General features: G+C 51.0%; 5 protein-coding genes across 5 annotated transcripts; 2 read left to right on the plus strand and 3 right to left on the minus strand.

Annotated features, from left to right (window-relative positions):
• Positions 1-5: 5 nt before the first annotated feature.
• M438DRAFT_308431 (uncharacterized protein) lies at positions 6-3182 on the minus strand. The gene is made up of 4 exons (XM_029902344.1): positions 2241-3182; positions 2039-2191; positions 1877-1991; positions 6-1825 (listed from the first exon to the last, which is right to left on the minus strand). The coding sequence occupies exons 1-4, from the start codon at positions 3003-3005 to the stop codon at positions 213-215; spliced, it is 2646 nt and encodes an 881-aa protein (XP_029765401.1). The 5' UTR covers positions 3006-3182; the 3' UTR covers positions 6-212.
• A 135-nt stretch (positions 3183-3317) lies between these two features.
• Positions 3318-4418, minus strand: M438DRAFT_286376 (ClpS-like protein). The gene is made up of 2 exons (XM_029901586.1): positions 4136-4418; positions 3318-4074 (listed from the first exon to the last, which is right to left on the minus strand). Exons 1-2 carry the CDS (start codon positions 4355-4357, stop codon positions 3748-3750), a joined length of 549 nt encoding a protein of 182 aa, XP_029765402.1. The 5' UTR covers positions 4358-4418; the 3' UTR covers positions 3318-3747.
• Positions 4419-4598: 180 nt separating this feature from the next.
• M438DRAFT_341016 (midasin) lies at positions 4599-19809 on the plus strand. The gene has a single exon (XM_029904407.1). It carries the CDS (start codon positions 4629-4631, stop codon positions 19554-19556), a length of 14928 nt encoding a protein of 4975 aa, XP_029765403.1. The 5' UTR covers positions 4599-4628; the 3' UTR covers positions 19557-19809.
• Positions 19810-21228: 1419 nt separating this feature from the next.
• Positions 21229-22288, plus strand: M438DRAFT_379240 (uncharacterized protein; the record flags this gene model as incomplete). Its single annotated transcript, XM_029908867.1, has 2 exons — positions 21229-21263; positions 21316-22288. 2 exons carry the CDS (start codon positions 21229-21231, stop codon positions 21989-21991), a joined length of 711 nt encoding a protein of 236 aa, XP_029765404.1. The 3' UTR covers positions 21992-22288.
• Positions 22289-23217: 929 nt separating this feature from the next.
• Positions 23218-25716, minus strand: M438DRAFT_2995 (uncharacterized protein). Its single transcript, XM_029902026.1, has 4 exons — positions 25433-25716; positions 25212-25308; positions 25151-25162; positions 23218-25095 (listed from the first exon to the last, which is right to left on the minus strand). The coding sequence occupies exons 2-4, from the start codon at positions 25294-25296 to the stop codon at positions 23357-23359; spliced, it is 1836 nt and encodes a 611-aa protein (XP_029765405.1). The 5' UTR covers positions 25297-25308; positions 25433-25716; the 3' UTR covers positions 23218-23356.
• Between the last annotated feature and the right edge of the window lie 810 nt (positions 25717-26526).

A 26526-nucleotide genomic window follows, 5' to 3' on the forward strand; every position in this document is an offset into this window, starting at 1 on the left:
GAGATCGCTGGTGTTTCCGCCTCGACCAAGAAAGAAACCTGGCTCCGCGCTCTCACTGGACATGAAGGTCTTTTTTTGAAATTCATCGTGCATTTTGACAACTGTGAGATAAGCCTCGCACGGCAGGAGGAGATCATAACATAATCTCATAACATCTTGCACAGAGAGAGAGTGTGTGTGTGTTTGCGTACAAAACTTCTATTCCCGCACTTCTAACCACGCCCATCACCACCTAAATCCACATCTCGTTCCTCCCCTCCTCTCCCTTCAAATAGTAATCCCCTCTCCTCCCCCTCATCACCCTCTCTCAAATGCGTCCCCACACCTCTAACCCTCCTATGCGCATCTTCATCTTCCCTAGCACCCGCAACCCTGCCCCCTGACTCATCACCACCATTAACCACAAACCAAACGTCCTTTTTCGTAAGCAATCCCTTCAACACACCCCGATCGCAGAATCCTAGATACCTCAAGCCCAAGCGTTGGAAATAGTTGACGCAGAGTTCGAGGCCGATTGCCGAGTTCAAAGTTATTGGCGTTTGGTCCATCCAAGGGCGAAGGTCGAGCGTATGTTCCACATCTGCGAGTGGTTGATGGGAGAAAAAGCAAGAAGTGTGTAGAGGTAGATTTCTCGTGCTCGTCGCCGATTTCAAAGCAAAGGACAATTCTGTGCGTGAGATGTATCCCAATAAAACCGCATCGTGGGAATTGGATATAACAGGGAAGCCACGGTAAGAGTATTCCTTGAGAAGGTTGGTGAGGGATTCGATGGTACTGCCTTCAGCGGTGATGGTAACCAAATCTTCAAGTCTGGTCATGATTTGCGAGACAGGGATATCAGGGATGGGTCTGTCGTCGCGATTGTCCAAGAATGGGTATTCGTTGAAGGCGATCCAAGCTTCGTAGATACCGCGTTTGCCGAGTGCGTCGCCGACCCATTTTGCAATCATGACGGCGATCATGATGGGCAGGACGTAGGTAAGGGCGCCGGTGAGTTCGAACATGATAACCACGATAGAGACGGTCATGCGTGTTGCGCCTGCTAGAGCTGAGGCGGCGCCGACAATGGCATACGTGCCGGGAGTTATACAGGGCACGTCGGGCTCACAAGAGGCGAAGACAATCCACTTAGGATGTTCGCGTTGCCAAACCTCGACGATGAGACCAATGACACGACCGTATAGTGCGCCAATGGTCATGGATGGGAGTAAGATGCCAGCAGGAATCTGGAGACCGAAAGTCAAGGCTGTGAAGAAGAAGCCAATGATGGCGGAGATGAGCAGGAGGAAGATGACTCCAGTGTTGGCAATGCCGCTCTTACAAAGACCAAGAGGATCGGATTGGATGTCTTTGCACTCTGCGAAGAGATAGTAAACCAACTCCGAAGCTTGGGCGCGCAAGAAGGTGACAGGGAAGGCGATAACAGAGGTGGCAACTGTGATGATGCAAACTTCAAGTATTGGTCGATCCTTGAGCGGGTAGCGAGGTGAGTCGCGGAGAGCAGCTAGACGCATGTTTAGCTTGATTAGCAGACCGCCGTACAGGCCGCCTAGTACACCAATGATCGCATATGCGACAATTTCGAATCCGTGCCACCCGGTGTGGTAGGTTACTGAATACGGAACAGTCTTGCCAGTACGGAAAGGATCAACAGCTTTGAGGGTAAAGGCAGCAATCATGGCACAGACGAAAGACTGCCACATGGTCTTGTCTGGAAAGTAGTATGACAGAGATTCGAGACTGAACAGCACACCACCGACAGGTGCGCCGAAGGCAACAGAAATGCCTGAAGCGGAAGCAGCAGACAAGACCTCGCGTTTGCGAGCTGTAGATCAGGTCAGTTTAGGCTGTGGAGATGGATATGAAATCGAAATACCTTCATTGTTGTTGATGCTCTCAAAAGGCTTCATGAACAGGTTGGCACAACAGCAAGCGACATGAACAAGCGGACCCTCTTTGCCGAGCCAGAGACCTGAGGCAACTGCAAGACACTAGCGATCATTAGCAAAGTGCAGTAGAGCGTGAGAGACAAACGTACCAAGCCAACAGATTTGGTTACCAAAGTCCAGATGCCCATGAAGCGACGAATGACAAAGCCTCCGAGTACGGTCTTGATTTCAGGTATACCACTCTGCTTTGCATATGTCGAGAATCGGGTAACTAGATACGTAGCGACTGATGCAAACAAAACCTGGAAGAATCAGCTCGGAAGGTCAGATGGCTCTGACAGGGGGACGTACCGAGTAAGCAAGATACAAAACAAAATTGATAATCCAGCTACCAGCACTGGAGGAGACGCCCATGCCATGACTCCATGACTGCCAATCTGGACACGTCTCAAAGTCTTTCTGACCCCAGCAACAGAAGCCCTTGTTCAGATAGAACTTTCCACCATCTTGAACATTACTGCAATAACCAGCCTTAAGGTCACCCAGCCATCCACTGGTGATGTCAATGGCAGCAGCGATAGCACCAACAGCAATTCCGGTCGCGACCAGGATGATCCATGTCTGACTGCTGTCTGCGAGCAGTTGAAAGTATCCTAGCAGACCAACAGCATTGGATCGCAACACCCTTAAACGTTGTCTTTCTTTTGCGTACTCGAAGATCCAGTCAATGGCAGTCAAGTTGTCGTAGCCAACACGACGACCTGGACCTTCGACGTACCAGTCCAAGGCAGAGGGGTCTTTTGCATCTTGCGCGACAGCCGGTGTATTGAGGTACGAGAGAATGTTGCCGGTAGTGGGTTGGACTGGCGATCGAGAGCTGACACGTCTTTGCTGTAGATGAGAGGCATCATTGTATCCAGGCGATGGGTCGCGACTAGTGGATAGAGGCGAAGGAAGGAAGCCAGAGGATGTCCGGAAGCCGGACTTGAATGAGACGTGCGTGTTCGGGTCACCATCAGGGTCATTGTCAGTCGTGTATGGAGACTCGTATGGATTACGACTTGACTCGGCCTCGACAGCTTGATGGCTGTGAGAATTGGACGGTGACGTTGACATGAGGCATGCGATGCAGCCTGATTAATGTCAGATGTTCATGTTGATGCCAGATCAACCTTGTCGCAACACTCGATGCTTCTCCTTGCGCCCCGCGTGTTCGAGGCCTTGAAACGACTACGATACGCGATTGCCAAGACCTTGTTCATCAATATAGATATCGAATTCAGTTCGTGCGGAATACATGTCACTGTCTTAGAGATATACTGAGATAGACTTGGAACGTCCGGAGACGTGGAAGTATGATTTGGGAAATTCCAGCACTCAGAGATTGAAGATGGTGTTGTGTCGTATGGTGTAACCTGGTGGTTGTAAGTTTAGCTCGGTCAAAAGTCCTGATCTCTTGATTGGCGGATGTAGACCACAGATCACGACATCCCACTGTCATGAGACTCTGAGGTAGGCTCTCTGCCTAATATAAACTACGAATACGATGTATTACTATCTGAGGGAGCGAGATGTTGGTTGTTGAGTCTAATTTTGCTTGCTAATCGGGCGACCCTGGACTCACACAAAATGGCCTCCTCGAGCTGTGCTCAAGGCCAACACTCACAGTGCCTTGCTTGTAGCATTCCAAGCGAGAATCAGATACTCTGCATCTAAAGAAGCAAGCATATGTACAAGACGTGTCTTGAGTGTGGTAGAAGTTTTTGTACACCATTTGCCCCAATATACAAGTACATATAACGCCGTCACATGTATGCCATGTTCGTGTAAGAAAGAAGAGAACAAGTAGACATGACATCTACTCCATGACAACGACGGCACCGAGGGCCTTGAGTGTCTCGACAATCTTCTCACCCTCCTCCTTGGGTACACCCTCCTTCATGAGCTTGGGAGCGCTCTCGACGAACTTCTTGCTGTCGACCAGGGACAGACCCAACAAGCTCTTGATCTCCTTGATAACCTTGGGCTTGGATCCAGCGTCGAACGACTGCAGCTTGAGGTTGAAGAGAGTCTTTTCTTGTGCGGCGGGAGCGGCCTCCTCCTCTTCGACAGCAGCAGGGGCAGCGGTGGGAGCGGCACCAGCAGCGAAACCACCAACGGGCAGATCGGGGATGTTAAGGCGAGTCTGAGAGGGTCCATCAGTATACAGTCCGGGAAGAGCAACACGCGGCGCATGTTTCACTGACCTTGAGCGAGGAAACAAGGTCGGCAGTCTCGAGGAGGGTCAATTGGCCAATCTGGTCAACGATGGCGGCGATCTTGGGGTTGGTGGGAGCGGCGGCCTCAGCATCGGTGGACTGCCATCTCCTTGAGAGGAACTGCTTGCTCTGGGTGGATGAAAGAGAGGCGCGGACGGGCGACTGGACGGTGGCGCATCGCCTGAGGACACGTTGGCAGGAGAGCGACATTGCGGCGGGATGTGAGGGAGGTGGGAGAGGATCGACGGGCTCGAGGCGGAAGGTGCGACTGCGGTATACAAGACTCGTGACTGCCTTTGAATTGCTGCTTCAAAGTGTTGCGGCTTCCTTCCTCAGATTTCCCAGAGGCTGGTCTGTGCTCGGAATTTGCGGCGAAGGCAAGAACCTCCGAAGCTTTGAATCTTGAACATTTCCACACCAAGATCTTTTTTTCTTGAGCATTTCGTTTTCGCCATAGATAGTTCATTTTCTTGTCGCCAAAATGGACGTATCATGGGAAATACACAACCTGGTCTCGCGCATCTCACAATTACCACCGGAGCTTGCTGAGACACTACAACAAGGCGACGGCGCACATTTTCTTGCTCATCTTAGCAGAGCTGCTCTCGACAGACGATACACCGATCTGGTTCTGATTCACGCCGAATCACTAATCCCACACTGCTGCGCCGAGTTCCAAACTTCCTCCGACTACGTCTCGGTCGTCGCCGCATACGCTCGCCTTGTTTCTCTCGCTCCTCACGTCTCCGAATACGCCGAGCGCTACCTTAGTTCGCATAATGTCGATAGCATTCCCGACTCAAATCTCTTCACCCTCGAATACTTCTTTGCCTTGATCCGCTTGTTGCGATTTGATCGCCAGACCTTTGCCAAGTTCGTGCCCTTTTCACGGATACACCAGCTTCTCGACCACAATGCTCGTGCATTGCGCTATCTTGCTATCCGCGTGCTATGTCTGTATCTGAGCGCCGCAGATGCTGCTCTACAAGACATGACCAACAAGTATCTCGCAAACGATGCTGGAACTCAGGACTTGATTGCACCGCTGGGATCATGGGAGGACAAAGAGATTGACTACCGTCTTCTTACACTATGGGAGGAGCGTCGCCTGAAGAATTTGGAGAAAGAGAAGGAAGCCTTACAACTAGAACGTGCTGCATACTTGGACGCTGGAAATGCTCCTAGACAGCGCGTCGTTTTGCCCGCCGAACTCTTTCACACTTCGACCGCATGCATTTCGGGTGTTTTGCTGCCCCGTGGTGCTGCTCCTACCGAATCGCCTACGAACTCAATCATTGACACGCCCACAACCGCCTCGAACCTGCGTGAATTGGCCACTTCACTCAAGGCACCAAACCCCGTTCTCTTGACTGGTCTTGCTGGTTCTGGAAAGACACTGTTAGTACGCCATGCCGCACGTCAGCTTAACAAGCTGAAGTCCATGGTTACGCTGCATTTGAACGAGCAGAGCGATGCTAAACTGCTTATTGGAATGTACACAACCGGAAAGAACCCAGGATCTTTTGTGTGGCAGGCTGGTGTATTGACAACTGCCGTGCTTGAAGGCCGCTGGGTGTTTATTGAGGATCTGGATCGCGCACCGAACGACATCATCAGCACTTTGCTACCCTTGATTGAGAGAAATGAGCTTGTTATTCCCAGCAGAGGGCAGACAATACACGCAGCTAGAGGCTTCCGCATCATTGCTACCATGCGTACTTCCTTGTCGAATAGCGGGCATGAGACCAAGCCAGCCTATAATTTGTTGGGCGCACGCCACTGGAAGTCTGTACATGTCAGTATGCTGCCATCGGACGAACTGAAACAAGTCGTCGTTGGTCTTTTTCCTTCGCTATCAGAGTTTGCTCCTCAGTTCGTTACTGTCTTCCAAAACCTGCAGGCGTTGAAACAGCAAGCACATCTGGCAAGCCGTAGCAGGACTGGTCTCATGCGTGAGGTCAACCCGAGAGATTTACTCAAGTGGTGCGCTAGAGTGGCTCTTATGCTTGGAAACAGGCCGAACATGACTGCTGGTGAGCTCGACCAGATTTTCCTAGATGCTGTCGACTGTTTTGCTGGTGCTTTGCCTGAAGGTACAGCATATACTGCACTGACTTCATGCATCGCCGAAAATCTGCAAATTGACCCGCAACGCTGCCAGCATCTGCTTGGTGAAAGGACGATCATCCACAAGGAGGAGCCCAGTCGAGTCACAATCGGTCGCTCAGTCTTTTCGCGTCAACAGCGAAAAGGTCTCGCTGGTCCTACTGGCAAACGCGCTTTCTCAACGAATGCACACACTCTTCGTTTACTCGATCGTGTTGCAGTAGCTGTAACCCAGAAAGAGCCTCTTCTGTTGGTTGGTGAAACTGGTACCGGTAAGACTACCAGTGTGCAGCACCTTGCAGATCAGCTCGGCAAGAAGCTCGTGCCTTTCAACTTGTCTCAACAGAGCGAAAGTGGAGACCTTCTTGGTGGTTTCAAGCCTGTCAACGCTCGCTCCATTATTGTGCCTCTGAAAGAGGAGTTCGATGACTTGTTCTCTGCTAGTTTCTCATACAAGCGCAACGCTCAGTTCATTGAGATGTTGAACAAGTGTATGGCTAAGCAGCAGTGGGGCCGTGTGTGCAAGCTGTGGAACACGGCTCTTGGTATGGTAGAACAGCAAAGAATTGCTACCCTGCAAGCTGGCTCCAAATCTCCGTCAAGGAACGCCGAGAACCCTGCTAAGAAGCGCAAGGTTGAGCCTGCCATGACCGCTGTGCTTAGCGGAAGATGGGACAAATTTGCTTTGGAGGTCAAGAGTCTCGAGAACCGCCTCTCTGCTGGTCAGGAGGCGTTCGCTTTTGCGTTCGTCGAGGGAAACATCGTCAAGGCCGTCAGGAATGGTGACTGGGTTCTCCTTGATGAGATCAATCTTGCTTCACCAGACACACTGGAGGCATTGGCTGACTTGTTTGATGTTACTTCTCCATCTCTCATGCTCAGCGAAGCTGGAAGTGTTGAGGTCATCAAGGCTCATCCTCAATTCCGTGTCTTCGCTGCCATGAACCCTGCGACTGACGTCGGAAAGAAGGATCTGCCTCTGGGTATCCGTTCCAGGTTTACCGAGCTCTACGTTGAAAGTCCTGATCGCGATTATCAGAGTCTGCGAAACATTGTCCAGGCTTATCTAGGTCAAGAGGCAGTGTTGGACAGATCAATTGCCTCAGATGTGGCCAAGTTACACCAAGCAGCGCAGAACTTGAACGAGGAGAATTTGCTCGTTGATGGTGCTGGCCAAAAGCCGCATTTCAGTTTGAGAACATTGACTCGTGCTTTGATTTATGCCAAGGACGTCTCACCACTCTGCTCTATCCGCCGAGCTGTCGCGGAGGGTATTCAGATGAGTTTCTTGACACTTCTTGACAAGGAGTCAGAGGCTCGTTTGATGCCGCTCATCCACCAGCACATGTTCGGAAAGCTTGCGAATGTTGCTGCTGAGCTCAAGAAGCCCTTCCGCCAGCCCCAAGACGGGCATACTTATGTCAAGGACGGTGCTTACTGGCTTAGGCAAGGCAACTTCGCCGTGCAAGATCAACCCCACTACATCATCACACCCTTCATCCGTCGCAACCTCGACAACCTTATTCGTGCTTCTTTCACTCGTCGCTTCCCTGTATTGATCCAAGGTCCTACCTCCGCGGGTAAGACTAGTATGATTGAGTACTTGGCCAACAAGTCAGGAAACAAATTTGTCAGAATCAACAACCACGAACATACGGACTTGCAAGAATACCTGGGTACTTACGTCTCTGGCTCCGATGGCCGCTTGCAATTCCAAGAAGGTGTCTTGGTGAAGGCTTTGAGAGAAGGTCACTGGATTGTACTCGATGAGTTGAACTTGGCGCCTACCGATGTCTTGGAAGCACTCAACAGACTTCTTGACGACAACCGAGAGCTATTGATCCCCGAGACGCAAGAGACTGTCCGCCCTCACGAGAACTTTATGCTATTCGCCACACAAAACCCTGCTGGTCTTTATGGTGGACGTAAGGTCTTGTCTCGTGCTTTCCGTAACCGTTTCCTCGAGCTTCACTTCGACGACATTCCAGTTGAAGAGTTGCATACCATTCTCCAGCGTCGTACTCAGATTCCCGACACATGGTGTAAGCGTATTGTCAGTGTCTACAGGGAGCTCTCCGTATTGCGCCAGGAGAACCGTCTTTTCGAGCAAAAGTCTTTCGCCACTCTTCGTGATCTCTTTAGATGGGCATTGAGACGGGCTGACACCATCGATGAACTTGCTGTCAATGGTTTCCTGCTCCTTGCCGAGAGAGTTCGCAAGCCCGAGGAGCGCGAGGCTGTCAAGAAGGTCATCGAGAAAGTCCTCGGCCAGAAAGGGCCCAAGGTCAACATTGACATTAGTGCCCTGTATGGTGTACAGTCCCCGCTCTTGCAATCTTACCTCACACAAGCCGGCTCGAAGGGCGTTGTCTGGACGAATGCCATGCGCAGACTTTATGTCTTGGTCGCAACTGCCCTCCAGAACAACGAGCCTGTGTTGCTTGTTGGTGAAACCGGTTGCGGTAAGACCACCGTGGTACAGATGCTTGCCGATGCCATTCAAAAAGAACTTCACATCGTCAACGCTCACCAGAACACCGAGACCGGTGATCTGATCGGTGCTCAGAGGCCTTTGAGAAACAGAGCAGCAATCGAGCAGCAAGTCCGTGAGATGCTTGTATCACTTCCGCACGCCGAGATTCAAGAGGCTGCTCCTACCTCAAGCGTTGATGAGCTCTTTGCCATCTATGACCAGGTTAAGCTCAACGCCGACAAGAGTGACCCTTACACTGCCAAGATCTATGAAGCAATTGATACCAGCCGTCCTAGACTGAAGGCACTGTTCGAGTGGGCTGATGGTTCGCTCGTTCACGCCATGAAAACTGGACAGTATTTCTTGCTCGATGAGATATCTCTTGCAGACGACTCTGTTCTTGAACGTCTCAACAGCGTACTTGAACCCTCACGAGAGATGTTGCTTGCCGAGAAGGGCTCACTCGACTCTTTTGTCAAGGCTCAGCCCGGTTTCCAGTTCTTTGCCACTATGAACCCTGGTGGTGATTATGGTAAGAGAGAGTTGTCGCCAGCTCTGCGCAATCGTTTTACCGAGATCTGGGTACCTGCGCTTTCCGACATTGAAGACGTGCTGCAGATTATCCGCTCTAAGCTCAAGGATCACGCGGCACCCTATGCAAACGTTCTCGTCGAGTTTGCCCAGTGGTTCAACCAGAGATACAATACTTCCGCCGCTTCTTCAATCTCCATTCGTGATACCCTTGCTTGGGTTGAGTTCGTCAACCGACAGCCTCACCGCGATCCTATCTTTTCGATCATTCATGGTGCCGCCATGGTCTACATTGATACACTCGGCGCAAACCCTGCTGCACTTCTCGCGATCAACCCTGGCACTGTCAATTACGAGCGCTCCCAATGTCTTGATGAGTTGAGCAAACTTATCAAGGCTGATGCGTCTGCCGTCTACAACTCGCCAATCCATGTAGAAGTCACTGACGAGGTACTCGAACTCGGCGCCTTCTCCATTCCAGTCATAACGAAGGGAAACGAGCCAGGATTCACCTTCCTGGCACCGACAACAAGGTCAAACGCCATGCGTGTGATTCGTGCCCTTCAACTCACCAAGCCTGTCCTTCTTGAAGGCAACCCTGGTGTTGGAAAGACCACTCTCGTTACCGCGTTGGCCCAAGCAATTGGCATGCCTCTTACTCGTATCAATTTGTCGGAACAGACTGATTTGATGGACCTCTTCGGTTCAGATGTTCCTGTTGAAGGAGCCGAAGCCGGAACTTTCGCCTGGCGTGACGCACCTTTCCTGCGCGCCATGAAGAATGGTGAATGGGTGCTGCTTGATGAGATGAACCTTGCGTCTCAATCTGTTCTTGAAGGATTGAACGCTTGTCTCGACCACAGAGGTGAGGTGTACATCTCCGAGTTGGACCAGACTTTCCGTCGCCACCCTGGTTTCAGACTGTTTGCGGCACAGAACCCCCATCACCAGGGTGGTGGCCGTAAAGGTCTGCCGGCCTCGTTCGTCAACCGTTTCACCGTCGTATATGCAGATGTCTTCAGCCCTCAGGATCTTGTTCTTATCTGTCAAACATCATTTGCTAGCTACGATGCCGACAAGATCGCTCCAATCGTCTCCTTCATAGACCAGCTCGATATTGAGACTCAGCGCAGAAAGATTGGCTCTCTTGGTGGACCTTGGGAATTCAACTTGCGTGACACATTGCGTTGGTTGAACCTCATCACTGCTGACCAAGGTCTGCTGAAGGGGGGTGAAGTTGATGACTTCTTCTCCACCATCATCTCGCAGCGTTTCCGTACTCCCATGGACAGAGCTCTCGTTACCCAGCTTTTCCAAAGCATCCTGCCAGACGCTCCTGTCACTCACAGCATGTTCCATAACATCGGACCCAAGCATTTCCAAGTTGGGTTGGGTATGCTTCAAAGAAACGCTCACCTAGCTAGAGTGGGCGCCGACCACCAATACTTCGATTTCAAGCCCCACCTGCAAGTTTTGGAGTCTGTGATGGTTGCTGTGCAGAAGAGATGGCCAGTGCTGCTTGTTGGACCATCAGGCTCAGGTAAAACAGCAATCTTGGAAAAACTTGCTGCAGTCCTCGGTGTCGATATGACTACATTCTCTATGAACGCTGATGTTGACTCGATGGACTTGGTTGGTGGATTCGAACAGTCTGAGCCTCAGCGTGCCATTCATAGTTTCCTCGAGAAGCTTCGTACCTTCGCCGCATTGCAAACAGTCCGCTGCTTGACCATTGATGCGAACAAGTCTGCGCTTGACGCACTGCAGCGACTTCGCCAGCTGGCGTCGCAGGCAGACACAAGCCTCATCACTACCGGTCGTAACGAGGTTACCCTTGAGATTTCGCATTTGCTCCAGAACTTCATCTCGGTCGCTCAGACTTCGGGGTCAGTCTCGTCAAACACGTTCATGATCGACGTTCCCGAAGCCGAGTCTCTGCTCGAGCAAGTAAACGTCCTGATCTTGAAGCCTACTGCCATCAGCCGAGCACAGTTCGAATGGATGGATGGTATGCTCGTACAAGCACTCGAGCGTGGTGAGTGGTTGGTCTTGGACAATGCCAACCTTTGCAGTCCCGCTGTCCTGGATAGACTCAATTCTTTGCTTGAGCCTAATGGTACACTCATCATCAATGAGAACACTGATGCTTCGGGACAAGCTCGTGTCATCAAGCCTCATCCAAACTTCAGGATCTTCTTTACTATGGATCCAAGATATGGCGAGCTGTCCAGAGCTTTACGCAACAGAGCTGTTGAGCTGTTCCTACTATCAAGCACAGCATCTGAGCACGTGTCGAGCTTAGAGTTCTCCTCAGAGTCTAGTCTCCACAGGCTTCGCAACACAGAAGTCTTAGAGAATGCAGATGTCAGCAACGCTCTGACTCCCCTCATTGCACAAACCGTCATGGAAAGTTTCTCTTACCAAGACACCCTCATCATGCCTCATTTCATGTCTGGTCTCGAAGTTGATCTTTATCACACTCCAAACAACGTGCTTGATAAAAGCAAGAATGTTCAGTTCAAGTTCAAGACTCTGCACTCGTCAGAGGATGTGGACAAGCAGGCAATGCCTGATGCTAGTGGCTCTGCCATTCAGCCCTTCCACCCTCTGAACAACGTTGCTCTTGCTGGTTGTAACCTTGAAGCGACCGAATGGGCTGCTGCTCTGTATGAGCTTGAGTGGGACCTTCACACCATGCAAATCGCACTCGAGGATGTCAAAAACCGTGATGTGTCCAAGCGCGAGCAAACTCGTCTCCAGCGTTCTGCGATCGGCCAAGGCCCTAAGCAGAAGCACTTCACCAGCCATGTATTTGGCCTTCTTCGTGGCGCTATTGATGTGTGGTCAAGGTTCCTCGACACCGCTGTGTTCGCCAAGCAACAAGGCCAGCTCGTCGGCCAGTACCCCGTCGACACGTTCAAGCCGTGGAGAAGGTACTGGTGGGAGTTCTTCAGCCTTGTAGACTCCATCGACGTGGAAGAAGCAGTGTTCAAGGCGTACATTGAGATTGGTGTCCGTCTTGAGCAGACTCACGGTATCGAGTTTGCCGCTCGCTTGACTTCCAGCGATGCACAAGCAGTCGAAAGCTTCAGCTCCTACTTTGTGTTGCCTCTGGATCGGGCATTCTCGCCAGACAACAAGGGAGCTTCAATGACTGCTTTGTGGACTGTCATGAGACCGAAGACTGCGCGCAATTACCAACAACTGCAGGATATCATTGGGCTTGAAGCCATGGCTGACAGATTAGACATCTTTGCCAGAAGACTTGACGCTCCGATGGACCAGCTTTTGCAACTGCAAGAAGCATTCGGCAAAGCCTTGGCTGTTGTTCTTGATGGCTCTGAGGAGGCACCTGCTCTTATTGCCAGTCTCGAAGAGGCCATGTCCGCATTCACTACTGAAGAGACTGATGTTGCACACGTTCTGCCGCACTTCAAGGAACAATTCGAAGGTATTGCTCAGACTTTCGACCTCTTGTACGGCAAGGACATGTCCAAGTATCCCCAGAGTGGCATTTTTGGTGCCATCGCTGGCCGAACCTTGAGCGAGCAGCTGAAGAATCAGTTACAGCGTGTCAACTTCCTTGCCTTTAGACCCACAAAATCTATTGCTGCACACCAAGGCGACATCTTCGAGGCCCTCGGCAAGCACGTCGGCTTCTACAGCGACGCTCAGAAGCCATTGGCTCTGGAGACCAATCTCCATCAACACGTTCTTTCCGGTCTCGACCACATCGATGAAGTGCCACTGAGCAAGTTGGACCTGCTCAGAACCGAGGCGCAGATCATGGCACAAATCATTACAAGCAATACGCATGATTTGGAAGCAAACTCCGTTCACGTTCTGGACGGACATCTCGCCATCCTAGCAGATGTACTCCTGCGCTCTTTGCGTGAAGTGTCCCGCACAAAGGATATCAGACAGGCTGACTGGCGGTCCTGGATCGAATGGGCTTCCGAGTCTTTCCGTTCAGGCAAAATCGTTACCCCAGCTCCTGTCATGGCTTCGGTACAAGATGCTGCTAGCATTTGCAAGCTTTACCTTGATCCTCTGGTGCATTATCTTGTTGATGCTTCCGTCGCACGTACTACTGATCCGGCTGTCTCTGCCAGAGCTTGGTTGAGATTTGCTCTCGGTTGTATGTCATTGTACATCACTAGCAAGCCTTCTGACCCTGCGCTTCGTCCAATGCTCGACAGACAGATCTTTCGCAAGACATTCGCAGATCTACAAACGAAACTGGCAGCTTTGCAACGTTTCGCTGATGCAACTGGCCTCTACTCTTCGCTCCGTACCGCTTCGGTCCAGCAAGATATTACCGACCTTGGTGAAGAGCCCAGTGTCCAGGACATTGCCAGACCTTCAATCTCAGAGATCACTAAGCTGCAAGGAGAGCTCAATGCCCTACAAAGAGCACTTGCCCCTCTGTACAACGCTCCTGAAGATATGCTTGTAGGCTTTGCCAAGGATGCAGTTTTGCGTCAAAACGTGAGACAGGTCAAGGCTCGTCTGAGCGACGGGTACCGTGCCTACGCTGATATCACTGGACCTGTCATGGGCTTCCTGCACTGTCTTGAGGTCGGCTTCGCACTTGCAAGCCTGGTTCCCGAGGACGCCTCGATGACAGAGAAGACTGTAGACATCAAGCAATTCTCGCCTCTGACTGGCGCACTGCCTGCTTATGTGCAGAAGGCTACTGCTATCACTGCTGTCATGCGCTCTCCTCACCACAACAACGTCCGAATGCACGCACTATCTTCGTTCGCTACCATGAGCCGCATATTGCCCGAAACGCAGACCTCGACGTGGGATGCTGTGTACGAAATTTTCGACTCCATGTATGAGCAATGGCATCTCGAGCTACAGAACAACCAGCAACAGAACGCCGCAGATCACAGTCTGTACGCCTATCGTGGTGACGAAGAAGCCGAGGATGAAGCCACACAAGCCGAGATGGCAGAACTCTTCCCCGAGTTCGATACTGAGGAGAGCGAAGTAATCCAAAACAAGTCAGCCGCGCCTCAAAAGATGCAAGCTCTGGCACCTGGCCTTGCCACCGTACTCTCAGAGATCTACAAGAAGGGAGCAGCCAACGAAGAAGACCTGCTTGCACTTGTCAAGAAATCAGCTTCGCTGCTTGGCAAACAGTCATACGAACAGACCATCCAGAGCATCGACGGCTCAAGTGGTGTCATGACTCCCTTGCTTGTTCTAATTATGCAAGAAAAGACCCAAATGCTCAACGGTTCCGGCTTCAAGAAGAACCTCTACAACATCTACACTGAGTCCAACCTCGCTGAAGCCGACAAGCTTATCTCGCTGGTCAGAAGAATACAGACTAGATTCAGAGACATTCAACAAGTCTGGCCCGAACATGCTACACTTGGTGATGTCTTGCGTATCTGTGATGAGCTTCTCGAGTTTGCACACACCGAGCCTGTCGCCAAGATTATGACCAAGGTTGAAAAGCTCCACTCTTACGTCCACGAATGGCAGGTTGTCGCCAGCAGGGAGTACAGCGCGGCCGCACTGTACGACAACATCACAAACCTTATTGTCAGCTGGAGACAACTCGAGCTCTCGACCTGGTCAAGACTGCTTGACATGGAGACCATTCGCTGCAACGAAGACTCTAAGAGCTGGTTTTACATCGCGTATGAGAACATAGTCGTCGTACCCCTGCAGATTGGCGAGACCGAGACAGAGATGAAGAACCACGTTACTGAACTCATCAAGACACTCTATGGCTTCTTCACATCCACCGGACTTGGTCAATTCTCTGCTCGTCTGAGAATGTTGGGCAACTTCCGCGAGTACATCAAGACTCGTGCAGCAAGCTTCCCCTCCTTCAGCATCGCGCACACTGCTTTGGCCAATTTCATCGCTTACATGGCACGTTATGAGCCGCTGGTCAACCAAGCTCTCGACACTGGCAGACAGAAGTTAGAGAAGGACATGAAGAACATCATTCAACTTGCCAGCTGGAAAGACACCAACATCGATGCATTGAGACAGAGCGCCAAGGCCTCTCATCGCAAGTTGTTCAGAGTCGTTCGCAAGTTTAGAGCTCTTCTGGCCCAGCCTGCTCAAAGCATCGTCTCAGCAGGTCTGCCCGACATCGCGTATGCCGAGACTCCAACCGCTGCTGGCCTGCGCAAGACCGAAGTTCCTGTCAATCCCAAGGCATCTTCTCTTTGCACCCAGCAGGTAGCCAAGTGGAACGAACGTCCAGCTCGTTTCAAGAACACTGCTATCACTCTGACAGTCATGCAATCCAAGGGTACAATCCAGCCCGAACACATTGATTGTGCCTCAGAAATCAACACCTGGCTTTCGGACACCGAGTCCATTGCTGCACAGCTTCGTAAGGCCACACCCACTACTTTGACAGAGGAGAACACGGAGACAGTCAAGCATCTCAAAAACCGTAAGCGCAAGCTCTTTGCCGACGTCCTCAAGGAACTCAGAAACATGGGCTTCAAGAGCAATATGACCAGCGACGTCCTGGCTAGACAAGACTCTTTGCAAGCTGTCTTGGCTGGTATCCCTGTTATGGACAAGGATCAGGCTGAGAGCTATCTGCATCGCCTGCTGTATCTTATGCCTCTTGTCAGAGAAGCTGCTAGAGAGCACTCCGATGACTTGACTGGTGCCGAGATTGCGAGATCTGTAGCACTTTGCGAGAGTATGTTGCAAGTTCTTGTGCAGCAGAGAAACGTCCTCGGTTCTGTGTCTGACGGTCAGAAGACTCTGGAGACGTTACTTACTCAGGCCGAAAATCTTTGGGGCAATGGCAAGCTTGAGCTTAGTGGCAAGAAGAAGCAGAGTTACGACACCGTTACCGCTGTTGCCTGCTTGCCTATCATGATCAAGTCCGCTGCTCGCATTGTCGCTTCCCAGGCCGAGCTTGCCAAGATCGACTGCAGCAGTGTCGTCAAGTCTCTGAACCAGTGGGCCATCCGCTTCGAAGGACTCAAGACACAATGGCAGACTCTTCCCACTCTTCCTGCTGGAATTACCAGCGAGGACCATGTCAAGATCATCGAAGAGAGTAAGGCTGCTATGCAGGAGATCCACACCGAGCTCACTGCTGTCATCGGGCAACATCCTTACCTCGGAGCTACGCTTAGACAGCTCCAGCTCTGGGCCTTAGTCGACGACAAAGCCTCAAAGTCCAAGAGAATGTCGAAGAAGACATCTCTTAAGATTGATGAATTCGGACAAGCAGCTTGCGACTTTGTCGACTCTATTCTCGGCTCCGTTCAAGACCTCGAGAAGCCTCTCAGCGCGCTTCCTGTATCCGCCGAGGACCCCAACTGGCTTCTTCACGAAAGTCAGAACTTGTCTACTGCAGTAAAGACTCTTCGTCTTCCCTATGTCACCGAGCGCATGCAGGAGCTCATGGCACAGGTGCCTCAGCTTGACACCGACCTCGATGTCGCAGCAGCAGTCGTTCACTCCTTTGTTCCTTTCGTGGCTCAGTACAACAGCCTCGCCATCTATTTGTCATCTCGCCTCGACAACCTCCACGCAGCGCTTGGCCAGATGTCCTTCCGCCTTGCCAAGATCTTTGTTCAGCTTTCCAAGGAAGGCTTCTGTACGCCATCTGAGAAGTCCAACGACCAGAACAAGGGCGATGACAAGCTCGAAGGCGGTACTGGATTGGGATCTGGTGAAGGTGCTGAAGATATCTCGAAAGACATCGAGGATGATGAGGACCTTGGCGAACTTGCTCAAGAAAAGGATGATCGCGATGACAAAGACGAGATCGAGGATGAGAAAGACGCTGTCGATATGGCTGACCAAGAAATGGAAGGCCAAATGGGCGATGCTGAGGAAAAGGAAGATGAAGAAGGCGACGAAAAGGAAGACGAAGGTGAAGACGAGATGGAAGATGAGGTTGGCGATGTCGATGACCTTGGCCCCTCCACTGTTGATGAGAAGATGTGGGATGATGGTGGCAAGGATGAAGAGAACAAGGACAAGGAGGGTGATAACAATGCCGGCACAGAAGATCAGAATGAGATGACTGCTGCTGACGGTGAAGAGAAGGAAGAGAAGGAGAAAAAGGAGAACGATGATGATGCAGAGGAAGAGGATGAGGCTGAACAGCAAGGTGCTGACGAGACTGAAAATGGCCCACCTGACGAGACGGAGAAGACCGATCCTCACTTGCAGGAGCAAGACAACCTCGACCTACCCGACGATATCGACATGGACGGCAAGTCCGAAGATGGCGACGAATCTGGCATGGAAGACATGGGTGACATCGATCCCATGGATGAGGATTTACCCCAACCTGAAGGCGAACAAGAAGGCGAGATCGATGACCCAAGCAAGGAGGAAGATGTCTCACCCGAAGATGAGATTCCCGCCGACCTCGATGCTCAACAAGACGAAGCCGACGAGAACGCTGACGAAGATGGTCAAGAAAAGACCAATGAAGTTGGCGAAGACGCCGAAAAGCCTGAAGAGGAGGAGCAAGCTGAAGAGGATCAAGACATGCTTCAAGACAATCGCAAGGACGACACCAATGCCGCAGACGAAATTGCTCCCAGCGAAGCTCAGGGTGCCGGTCTTGATGATCAGCAACCTCAAGACGACAACAAGGAGAACGACTCTGGCGCTGCTCAACGTGAGTCCGGCGAGCAAGGTGCTCAGCAAGAACAACAACAGCAAGCCGGTGCCGAGGGTGAACGTGGTGTTGCCGAGAATTCTGCAGCCGCCGCAAACGAGGAGAAGACAGAAGACAAGCAAGAGTCTCTCCCGTACAAGAAGATTGGTGATGCCCTCGAGAAGTGGTACAAACAGCAGAAGCAGATTCAAGATGCTCCAGCGGACAAGGAGGAACGCAAAGAACAACCTCCTGCCGACGTCGACATGAACGATGCCGAGTTCGAGCATTTGCAAAACGAAGCCGAAGAATCTGACGCTCAAGCCCTGGGTGCTGCCAACGAGGATCAAGCAAAGGCTATTGATGAAGAGGCCGGGGTGTCTACCAACGACAAAGAGCAGAGAGAAGACTTCATGCCTGAAGATGAGGAGGAAGGTGAAGCCTACCGTCCAGACGAGGACGTCGAGATGGGCGATCGTGAGGAAGACGACGACAAGCAAAACCCTGAAGGTGGAGCTGAAAACATCCCCAATGCCTTTGTTGGCGATGCCCAATCTCGCGACATCGACATCGACCAAGATGGACCCGAAGCTCAAGAAGACAATGACGACTCTATCGAAGACGTCGATCATCAACTCGAGTCCGCCCACATCTCCTCAATGGCCGATCTTCCTTCCCTCTCCCTTGACGAAGCAAGAGCTCTCTATAACACCCACGAGTCCTCGACCAGAAATCTCTCCCTGCTTTTAGCTGAACATCTTCGCCTGTTGCTTACCCCCACCCACGCCACGAAGATGCGCGGAGACTACCGCACTGGTAAGCGTTTGAACATCAAGCGTATCATCCCCTACATCGCCTCCTCTTACCGCCGCGACAAGATCTGGATGCGTCGTAGTGTCCCCAGCAAGCGCCAATACCAAATCATGCTCGCCATCGACGATTCGCAATCCATGTCCGAAGGCGGCGCGCAAACCCTCGCCTTCGACACCATGGCCCTTCTCGCCCGCGCATTGTCAATCCTCGAAGCCGGTGAATTGTGCATTCTCGGCTTCGGCGAAGATGTCAGTGTCAAGCTACCTTTCGAAACACCATTCACAGCCGAAGCAGGCGCAAACGTCATCCGTGGCTTCAACTTCGAACAAACACGCACCAATGTCAAGAACTTGGTCGCCAAATCATTGGACTTGTTCAGAGCGGCCAGACTCCGCGCTCAAGGCGCCAGCTCCGAGCTTTGGCAATTGCAATTGATTGTCTCCGATGGTGTTTGTGAAGATCACAATGGCATTCGCAGTTTGGTCAGGCAAGCACACGAGGAGCGTATCATGATGGTTTTCGTTATTGTCGACGCCACCGCCTCCGCTCCTTCCATCTCCGCTGCACCCTCTGGCACCGCCACCCCTGCCAACGCTGTCGCTTCTACCCTTACACCCAACGGCACTGCTCCTGCAACTGGTGCTTCCACGCCAGCTCAGAAGTCCAAGAAGAATTCATCAATCTTGGACTTGCAAACTGCAGAATTCGTCAAAGATCCTAGTACGGGAGAAATGACGGTAAAGACGGTCAAGTATTTGGATTCATTCCCATTCGGATATTATTTGGTGGTTAGAGATGTTAGGGAGTTGCCTGGTGTGCTTGCTGGTGCGTTGAGACAGTGGTTCGCTGAGGTTGTGGAGAGTCAGGGTTAGAGAAATGATTTGAAGGAAAAAGTGATTTCTATGGAGTTCTTTTGGGGGAAATATGGGATGAGGATGGCGTTTTTTTGCAGTGTTGAGTATAAAAGTTTATGATTTTTTGATTTAATGCTTTTCTTTTCTTGTCCTTTTTTGGTCTGTCGGTGAGTTAGTGAGGTGGTTGTTTCAACTCGAATGTAGAAGAGAGTCTCTGCTCTGAACATTTCCATCCCATGCTTGTTCAGAACAACATTTAATGGTTCGTCGTTAGTACACTAAGATAAACTCTTCAAGCATGCACGCGGGCTTTGTTGTAGGAAATCTCTTTGTCTTTTTGTGTGCTTGGGTGGGCGTAGTTCTTTCAAACTCTTTTCTTTGTGCCTTCGATTGTGGGAGTGGATTTGGTCTTTGATGGGGCGAGTTGCAAGGGAGTGGAAAATAGGAAGAAAATAGACGGAGTAGTCTATCTATGTCGAAGTGAGAGAAAGATTGGACACATTCTCCGTCGGCTTGTCTTCACAGCTTTTGAAGTTTTGATTGGCGTTGACGATATTTGATCGATGGCTTCTGGCGAGTATAAGCACAGTCGTGCCTGCGTGCTCTTGACACGCAATATGTGTAGTCATCGGCAAGGAAGCGTAGTCGATAAAGTGCCTGTCGGTTGCACTTTGCCTCGTACTTCCAAGTGCCGTCGCTCGAAGTCATGGGAGAGATTAGTACAGTACAAAAGCTTCCTGTCGAGCACGCTGCCATGTAGACACTGTTTTCGTCTGATAGGAACTCGGCAAATTCCTCCAAAGCCTTCTGTTTTTGCACTCCCAGACATGCTGCTCTAGTATCGGGTCTGAGGTTGTCTCCGGTCGATGTGATGTTTCCGATTGGTGCTTGACCGAATCCGTCGGCGATGGGTATCGATTGCTATAGTGGGTTGTCGAGGTATATGATATGTAGGAGTGATATGGAGTCGCTGTAGTCTTTTTGTTCGAGTCTCCCGCTATCAAGGCGTGATGATGGTGATCTCATGTCGTCGGTGTAAGTTTCAACCACATGGGGCCCTGTGATGAGGAGCGAAGCCGCGAGTATTCTGGCTCATTCAGCAAGTATTGCTCGCCTCTACTTTCCCTTCGAGTACAGACAGTGGTTGAGATGGCCCCATAACAAGGTAGATTAATCTGTCGAACGCTTGATCAACGAAGGGAAGGTCGCTCGGGCCAGACAGAGAATGCCATCAGGTTCACGAGTAAGTAGCCGTGATTGTTCCCTCCATGATTCGTTGGTCATCCGTGCGACGCTCAGGTGAGAACGGGTCGAAACAGTGATATAGAAGAAACGCAACCTGAAGATTAATGGTCCGAGTTCAATCTTCTCCAGGGGTAGTAATCCAGGGATGAGCAGAACATGATGTCGAGCAGGAAGTGATGGCCGCGTCGTGTGAAAGCCGGAGACGTCGAACTTCGAGGCTGACCCGGTGCTTGTGGTCGTGTCGAGATGGTTGCTACGCCGATGTCCCACGTCGTCGATGGGAATTTCGACAGTCGTTATCCAGCTATAAAGTCTTCCTCTCCAACCACAACAACCCTTTTTCTCTCATCGCAACGCGCGTTTCTATTCCTCTCCATCCATCAACAAAGTTTACGACAACTCTAACAAACTCCAGCCCGGCCGCATTCCCATGGAAAACATCATCATGCGCGCACTTACAGTCCGCCAAATCGCTCCCTTGTAAGTTTATCACCTCCCACTGACGGAAAGCATGAGTACTAACATGAAATAGCAGACACAATGTCCACGCCCACTTCAGTGAAGAGACTCTGCAAAAGTGTGTTACTCTGACCACTCTGAAGCTCGCTGCATACCACATGGGCAGCCCCAAGGGTCTGAGACTCCTCGCTACCTTCGAGGTCGCTGAGCTTTTCAAGCAAGGCATCTTCTTCGTTGCCAAGGATGTTATTCAGGTCCAGGAGACGTGGTACGGCCAGGCCATGGAAGTCGCCCGTGCCATCAACGACTACCCCATGGGTCCCTCCGAGATCATGGAAGTCACACAGGCTGTCAACAACTTCCTCATGGGTCCAGCAAAGGCCGACGCTCACGAATACCTTACCCCCGGATACATCTCCCTCCCTGACATCCACAAGCCTGAGGTCAACGTGCCCACTAAGAACAACAAATCCTTCGCCAACTACAATACCCCTGAGTACAACTCACATGTCGCCACTCACAAGCCTAAGGCCAACGAGCCTACCGGAAACACCAGAAGCCTCGCCGCTGAAGCATTCCATACCAACACAAACATGAACCAGAACTACCTCTTCGATGCTGTTCACTCACGCAACAACACTGGAATCTTTACCAGCTCCAAGGTCGCAGACGCTGTCAGAGACGAAATGTGCACCTTCGTCATTCCTCAGCTCAAGAAAGTCAAGATGACTCGCCCCGAGGAACCTTGAATATCTTACAAAGACAGCGATGGAGGTTCATCGACGAGAACTCTATTCAGCTCACAACAGCGTACAATCACTTGATGACTACATGATTGGCCCGCGCAAAGAACAACAGCCTTTGAGTTGCGAAAGTAGAAGCATGGAGAACGCAGAAGAAGACAATCACTTGATGAAGGCCTACAAGACGCCCAGACGCCGTCACTTTGGAAGTGGCTTGCGTAGAAAGAAGGAAGGCACACATCGACGCTTCTCGGAGAGACCTTGAGTACCACGAGAACGAAGGAAGTTTAATAAGCAAACGAGACACAATTAATTGATTATACCCAACTCATATGACTTACTGCAACTTGAGAATGTGACCCAACGTGATAAGAGATATGCTCGTCCAGTCTGAGAGTCGCAACACCACGGGTCAAGGCCGAGAAGGTGATAACGCTGGCTACTGCTACATCCACCTCACATCCTTGTACCGTCGCGACCTGCCTCCCTCTGCACCTGACAGTACGCAACGTGGACTACCTCTTCTTTCGTCAGCGCAACGGAATGATGGAAAGTTGCGAGTGAGAGCTATCTCCTCCGTTCTCATCGCGGGCTAAGATCGAGTCTCGAGAACATAATCCGGTCTAGAACAACTTTCCAATCCCGTGTCGCCGCGAGGTGCTTATTTCCATAACGGACGGCGTGCAACGTGTGCAGATTGTTCATGGCCGGAGGTGAGAATAAGATAGCTGTCTCCTTCTTTGTCCCGTGTTCACTTCGAGAACATGACCGGGTTTACATCAAGTTTATGATCTCGTGTCGCCGCGAGGTGCTCGATTCTATAATGGACGGTATGCAAGGTGTGTTGATTTGTTCTTCGCCGCCGAGAGCAGAAAATAGCATCAAGATGAGGGTTCACAGATGTGAGTGCTTTCTACGGTTGCCGCGCGCGCGTAGGGCGTGGGCGAGTGGATGGGCAGACACTGCAGGCAATGATGTAGTCCTCTTCAAGGCCACGGAACGCGGTCAGGTTGGTGTAGTAGTTGACAGAAGAAGAAGAAGAAACCTTCGTTGCAAGAGACTCTTTTTGAACAGGTCGGAGAGTGGAACTTGATGATTGACACCACTGCATGCGGTGATGTACTCTATTTCAAGTCCACAGAATGCGGACAGGTACTCTCAAGCTGCGTCGATGCGCGTCGTTCCAGCCATCAAAATGCACATTGGTTTTGAGTAAGAGGACATCGTCCACAGAGAGCGACTAACTGACGCCCTCTCCTTGAACCTAGTTCTGCTTTTGAAAATCATCGTGCATTTTGACAGCAGTGTCAGTGACAAACTTTAGCACACGGGGAGGAGTGCCTCTGGGTGTCTTGTCATTCATCTCAACACTTAGGATGTTTTGAACTCGCTGTGCACGTCGTGAGCAGGTAGCTCAGCTATACCACCATCGAGCTCCGCGATATGTCCCTTTGCTGGACTGAATGGCAGTTCACTCACGTGTGAGTACTTTCCTGGACTATCCACTTCGAAGATAGGCGAAGACGCGGCTTCGAGAGCGGCTTCGCTCTCCACTTCATAGATACGCGAAGATGCAGCTTCGACAGGGCCCTTGGTCTCAAGCTCCATTGCTTTGGGTGCACCGCTCTCGCTATCCGCGAACGAGATCAGATCCACGTCTCCATATCTAGCCTTGGAGCGACGGCGGCGGACGAAGAAGAACACAACCGCAGCGATGATCACAACAGCTGCAACTACACCGATGACAACTCCTGCAATCTCGCCACCGGACAGAGAAATCGAGTCAGGAGCGTTGACATCATGCAACGACGACCAGTCGGAATAGGGGATTGTCGTGTTCCAAGTATCCGACCATGGGCGCACCCAGTTCACCAATGAAATACTGGTATCATCTCTATCAATTGTGACGGGTTGCGGCGCTTCAATTGGATCCGGACCAGGCCCTTGGGCAAGCCAGGTAGTGTTGGTCTCCCAATTTTGGGCTAGAAGGGTTGCTTGCAAGAAAGCGCGTCCTAGATGATAAGGCTGACCTTCGCGAGGGGTGAACGGACTGCATGGAAAGTATCGAGTCTTCGAAGTGGTGAGAGGAGAATCAAGCTCCAGATCCAAAAGCGCGAATGGTACGTAGATCTTTACTTCTGCTTCTTTAGGGGTGTTGGGAGAACTCACGAAGGTAAACGACAACCAAGCTAATTTTTTTGTGATTTCCGTGTAGTGCTGATCAGTCGTATTCCAGATGTACAAGCCGAGCTCAGGGTCAAATGTCACCGGAAGATACTCCACGATCGCGTCACACGAGTCGCGAGGGAGATACATGTATGGAACACCTGGGTTGGCCAAGACCTGGAGAGGCGCATTGTTTACAAGCAATCCACCACGGGAGTTGGACGAAGCATTGACCGGATTGTGTCCACCCGTCGTGAAAGGCCATCCTCTGCCTTCAGCTCCGTATCCAATGTTGACCAGCCGGAATGTCTGACTGTGGCTAGTGACCAGCCCACCGAGGCAACGAGACTTGTCGTAACCGCCCAGAACTAGACTTGGTGTTATGTTCAAACTTGGAGAGCCAATGTGAAGTCCATAAGAGAGAGATGAAGCGGCTGATACATTCTGCACAGTAGCCAATTGAAGGTCTTGGGTCACGTTGGATCCAGTAGCGTTGAGCCATGTGGCGCTTTTCTCAGCCCCATAGAGGGAGAAGTATCCGGTGTTCACCGTATATCCCTCGCGCCCCGGATAGTTCACGGTGAAATTATGTGTCAAGGTGACTGCCTGGTCATTAAGCACTGCTGAGTCATTGTCGGTGTTCCATATGATGCCTCTCTCATGGACCCATTGGCCATCGCCCGAAACATTCAGAGGTGATGAAACAGTGTCGTCCCAGGAATCTGCACCAAACAAGTTGCTATCCATCTTAAGATATGGTTCGTGTGCTGCCGAGGATGTCCACATAGGCCAGTCACCAGATTGTACTTGATTCGGACATATTGACTGCTGTCGAGAACAAGCATCTTCTGCGATAAGAAGCGACGTTTTCGTGAGTGATGGAAGCATTGAAAACGTCTGCAGTGGATTGTTGTCCCATGAGACGTTCAAAGCGTGCCATGGACCTGTGCACAGGTCAGCAATGGACTGAGGAGCATAAGATAAGGCCATTGTGCATACCATCAGGACCAACTGCGCGAAGTTAGCACAAGGATTGAAAATTTCATCATCGGCCACATACCAGGTGTTTCGCTCCACTTCGAGATCCAATAATCACTCGCGAGGCATACCTGGGTCAAAAGCCCGAGTGTCAATAAGGACAGCATGAGAAAGGATAGCTATAGCACACAAAAGTGTTTAACCTCAAACTACGAGAAACGCGAAAGAGCGACGAGAAGAAGAAGAGACATGTAGCGACATAATAATGCTGCCTGCTGCCCAGGTCTCAATGAGCTTACTAACCTTTGTTGACCAAGGTTTAAATTGAAAGTCGACGGAACACAGGGCTTCCAGGCGTCTTATTGCAGATGTTTGCAGGCTGTAAACACAACATTAAATGAATGATAGTCGTAGGATGCAGGCTGTGCCGTAGCTGATTCGCTGACTCGCATGCATAACGGAGTTGGTTTCGAAATGGACCCACAAAACCTGTTCATAGGTATGGGTACACCATGGATACACCCTAGATACTCGAGCTCCATACTCAGAAAAGATCTGAATTAGCATCAGCTTTTGTAGACTATGCCGAAAGGAGCGGTGATGTTGGGCAAGGCCGCAAGAGCAGAATCAGTCAACAAGAAAGGCGATAGAGGTCGATTGACGCCAAGACATTCGGTGGGGCGGTAACCCTCCCGTTATTTCTGCCATGGATATCAAACTCACAATTCCTTCAACCATGGCGATACTGCCAACAAGTCGAATAGTTGTCGATGTACGTTTTTAACTATTCTCAGAAGGGTGGACGTAGATACCGAGAGATGAAAGTGGCACATCAACCCAAAATTCCACTTTTACATTACTGGATAGGGAAAAGATAGAGCCGCGGTACCGCTGACGACCAATGGACATGGACGAGGATGGACCCCAATAACACAGAGGGAGAGAACAAATCGTCAGTGTGAAAGCACATTACCTGGTTGATTATCTGCCGAACGTGTCTGGAAAACATTGAGCATGTTTGAAAACTTCTAAGATTGAAGAGTGGTTCCTCAGAACACTCTCATCATGGGACTTCCCAAAGAAAGCTTCTCTGAGATCAAGAGGGTCTTCGAAAGTCGAGACGCTACGTGGTGCACTGCAGCTGTAGCTTGATCTCAAGATGAGGGAACGTCGTTCGGCCAGAGCAAGGCGACTGGAGCTGCGGAAATCCTAGCTTTGCTACTCAGTACCCGCGTTCTTCCTTTACTCGTCGTGATCAGCTCGCTGCCGACGGTCCTTGAGCGTTGTGACGATGTCTTCCTGACTGGGTCATCCTTGATCGGGCATATCTTGTATATCGCATCGAAGTGGCAGAAGGAAGAAGTTATGATGGGGCGAAGGCCAAATCTTGTAGCCTC

This window comes from Aureobasidium pullulans, assembly GCF_000721785.1.
Source record: "Aureobasidium pullulans EXF-150 unplaced genomic scaffold scaffold_1, whole genome shotgun sequence".
NCBI lineage: Eukaryota > Fungi > Ascomycota > Dothideomycetes > Dothideales > Saccotheciaceae > Aureobasidium > Aureobasidium pullulans.

Excerpts from the sequence above, each read along its gene's own strand:
- M438DRAFT_308431 (XM_029902344.1), bottom strand. The coding sequence starts at position 3,005 with ATGTCAACGTCACCGTCCAATTCTCACAGCCATCAAGCTGTCGAGGCC. Across the intron at positions 1,992-2,038 it reads TAACCAAATCTGTTGGCTTG|TGTCTTGCAGTTGCCTCAGG; the intron begins GTACGTTTGTCT and ends AATGATCGCTAG. Across the intron at positions 1,826-1,876 it reads GAGCATCAACAACAATGAAG|CTCGCAAACGCGAGGTCTTG; the intron begins GTATTTCGATTT and ends CCTGATCTACAG.
- M438DRAFT_341016 (XM_029904407.1), top strand. The coding sequence starts at position 4,629 with ATGGACGTATCATGGGAAATACACAACCTGGTCTCGCGCATCTCACAA.
- M438DRAFT_286376 (XM_029901586.1), bottom strand. The coding sequence starts at position 4,357 with ATGTCGCTCTCCTGCCAACGTGTCCTCAGGCGATGCGCCACCGTCCAG. Across the intron at positions 4,075-4,135 it reads ACCTTGTTTCCTCGCTCAAG|ACTCGCCTTAACATCCCCGA; the intron begins GTCAGTGAAACA and ends GGACCCTCTCAG.
- M438DRAFT_2995 (XM_029902026.1), bottom strand. The coding sequence starts at position 25,296 with ATGCTGTCCTTATTGACACTCGGGCTTTTGACCCAGGTATGCCTCGCG.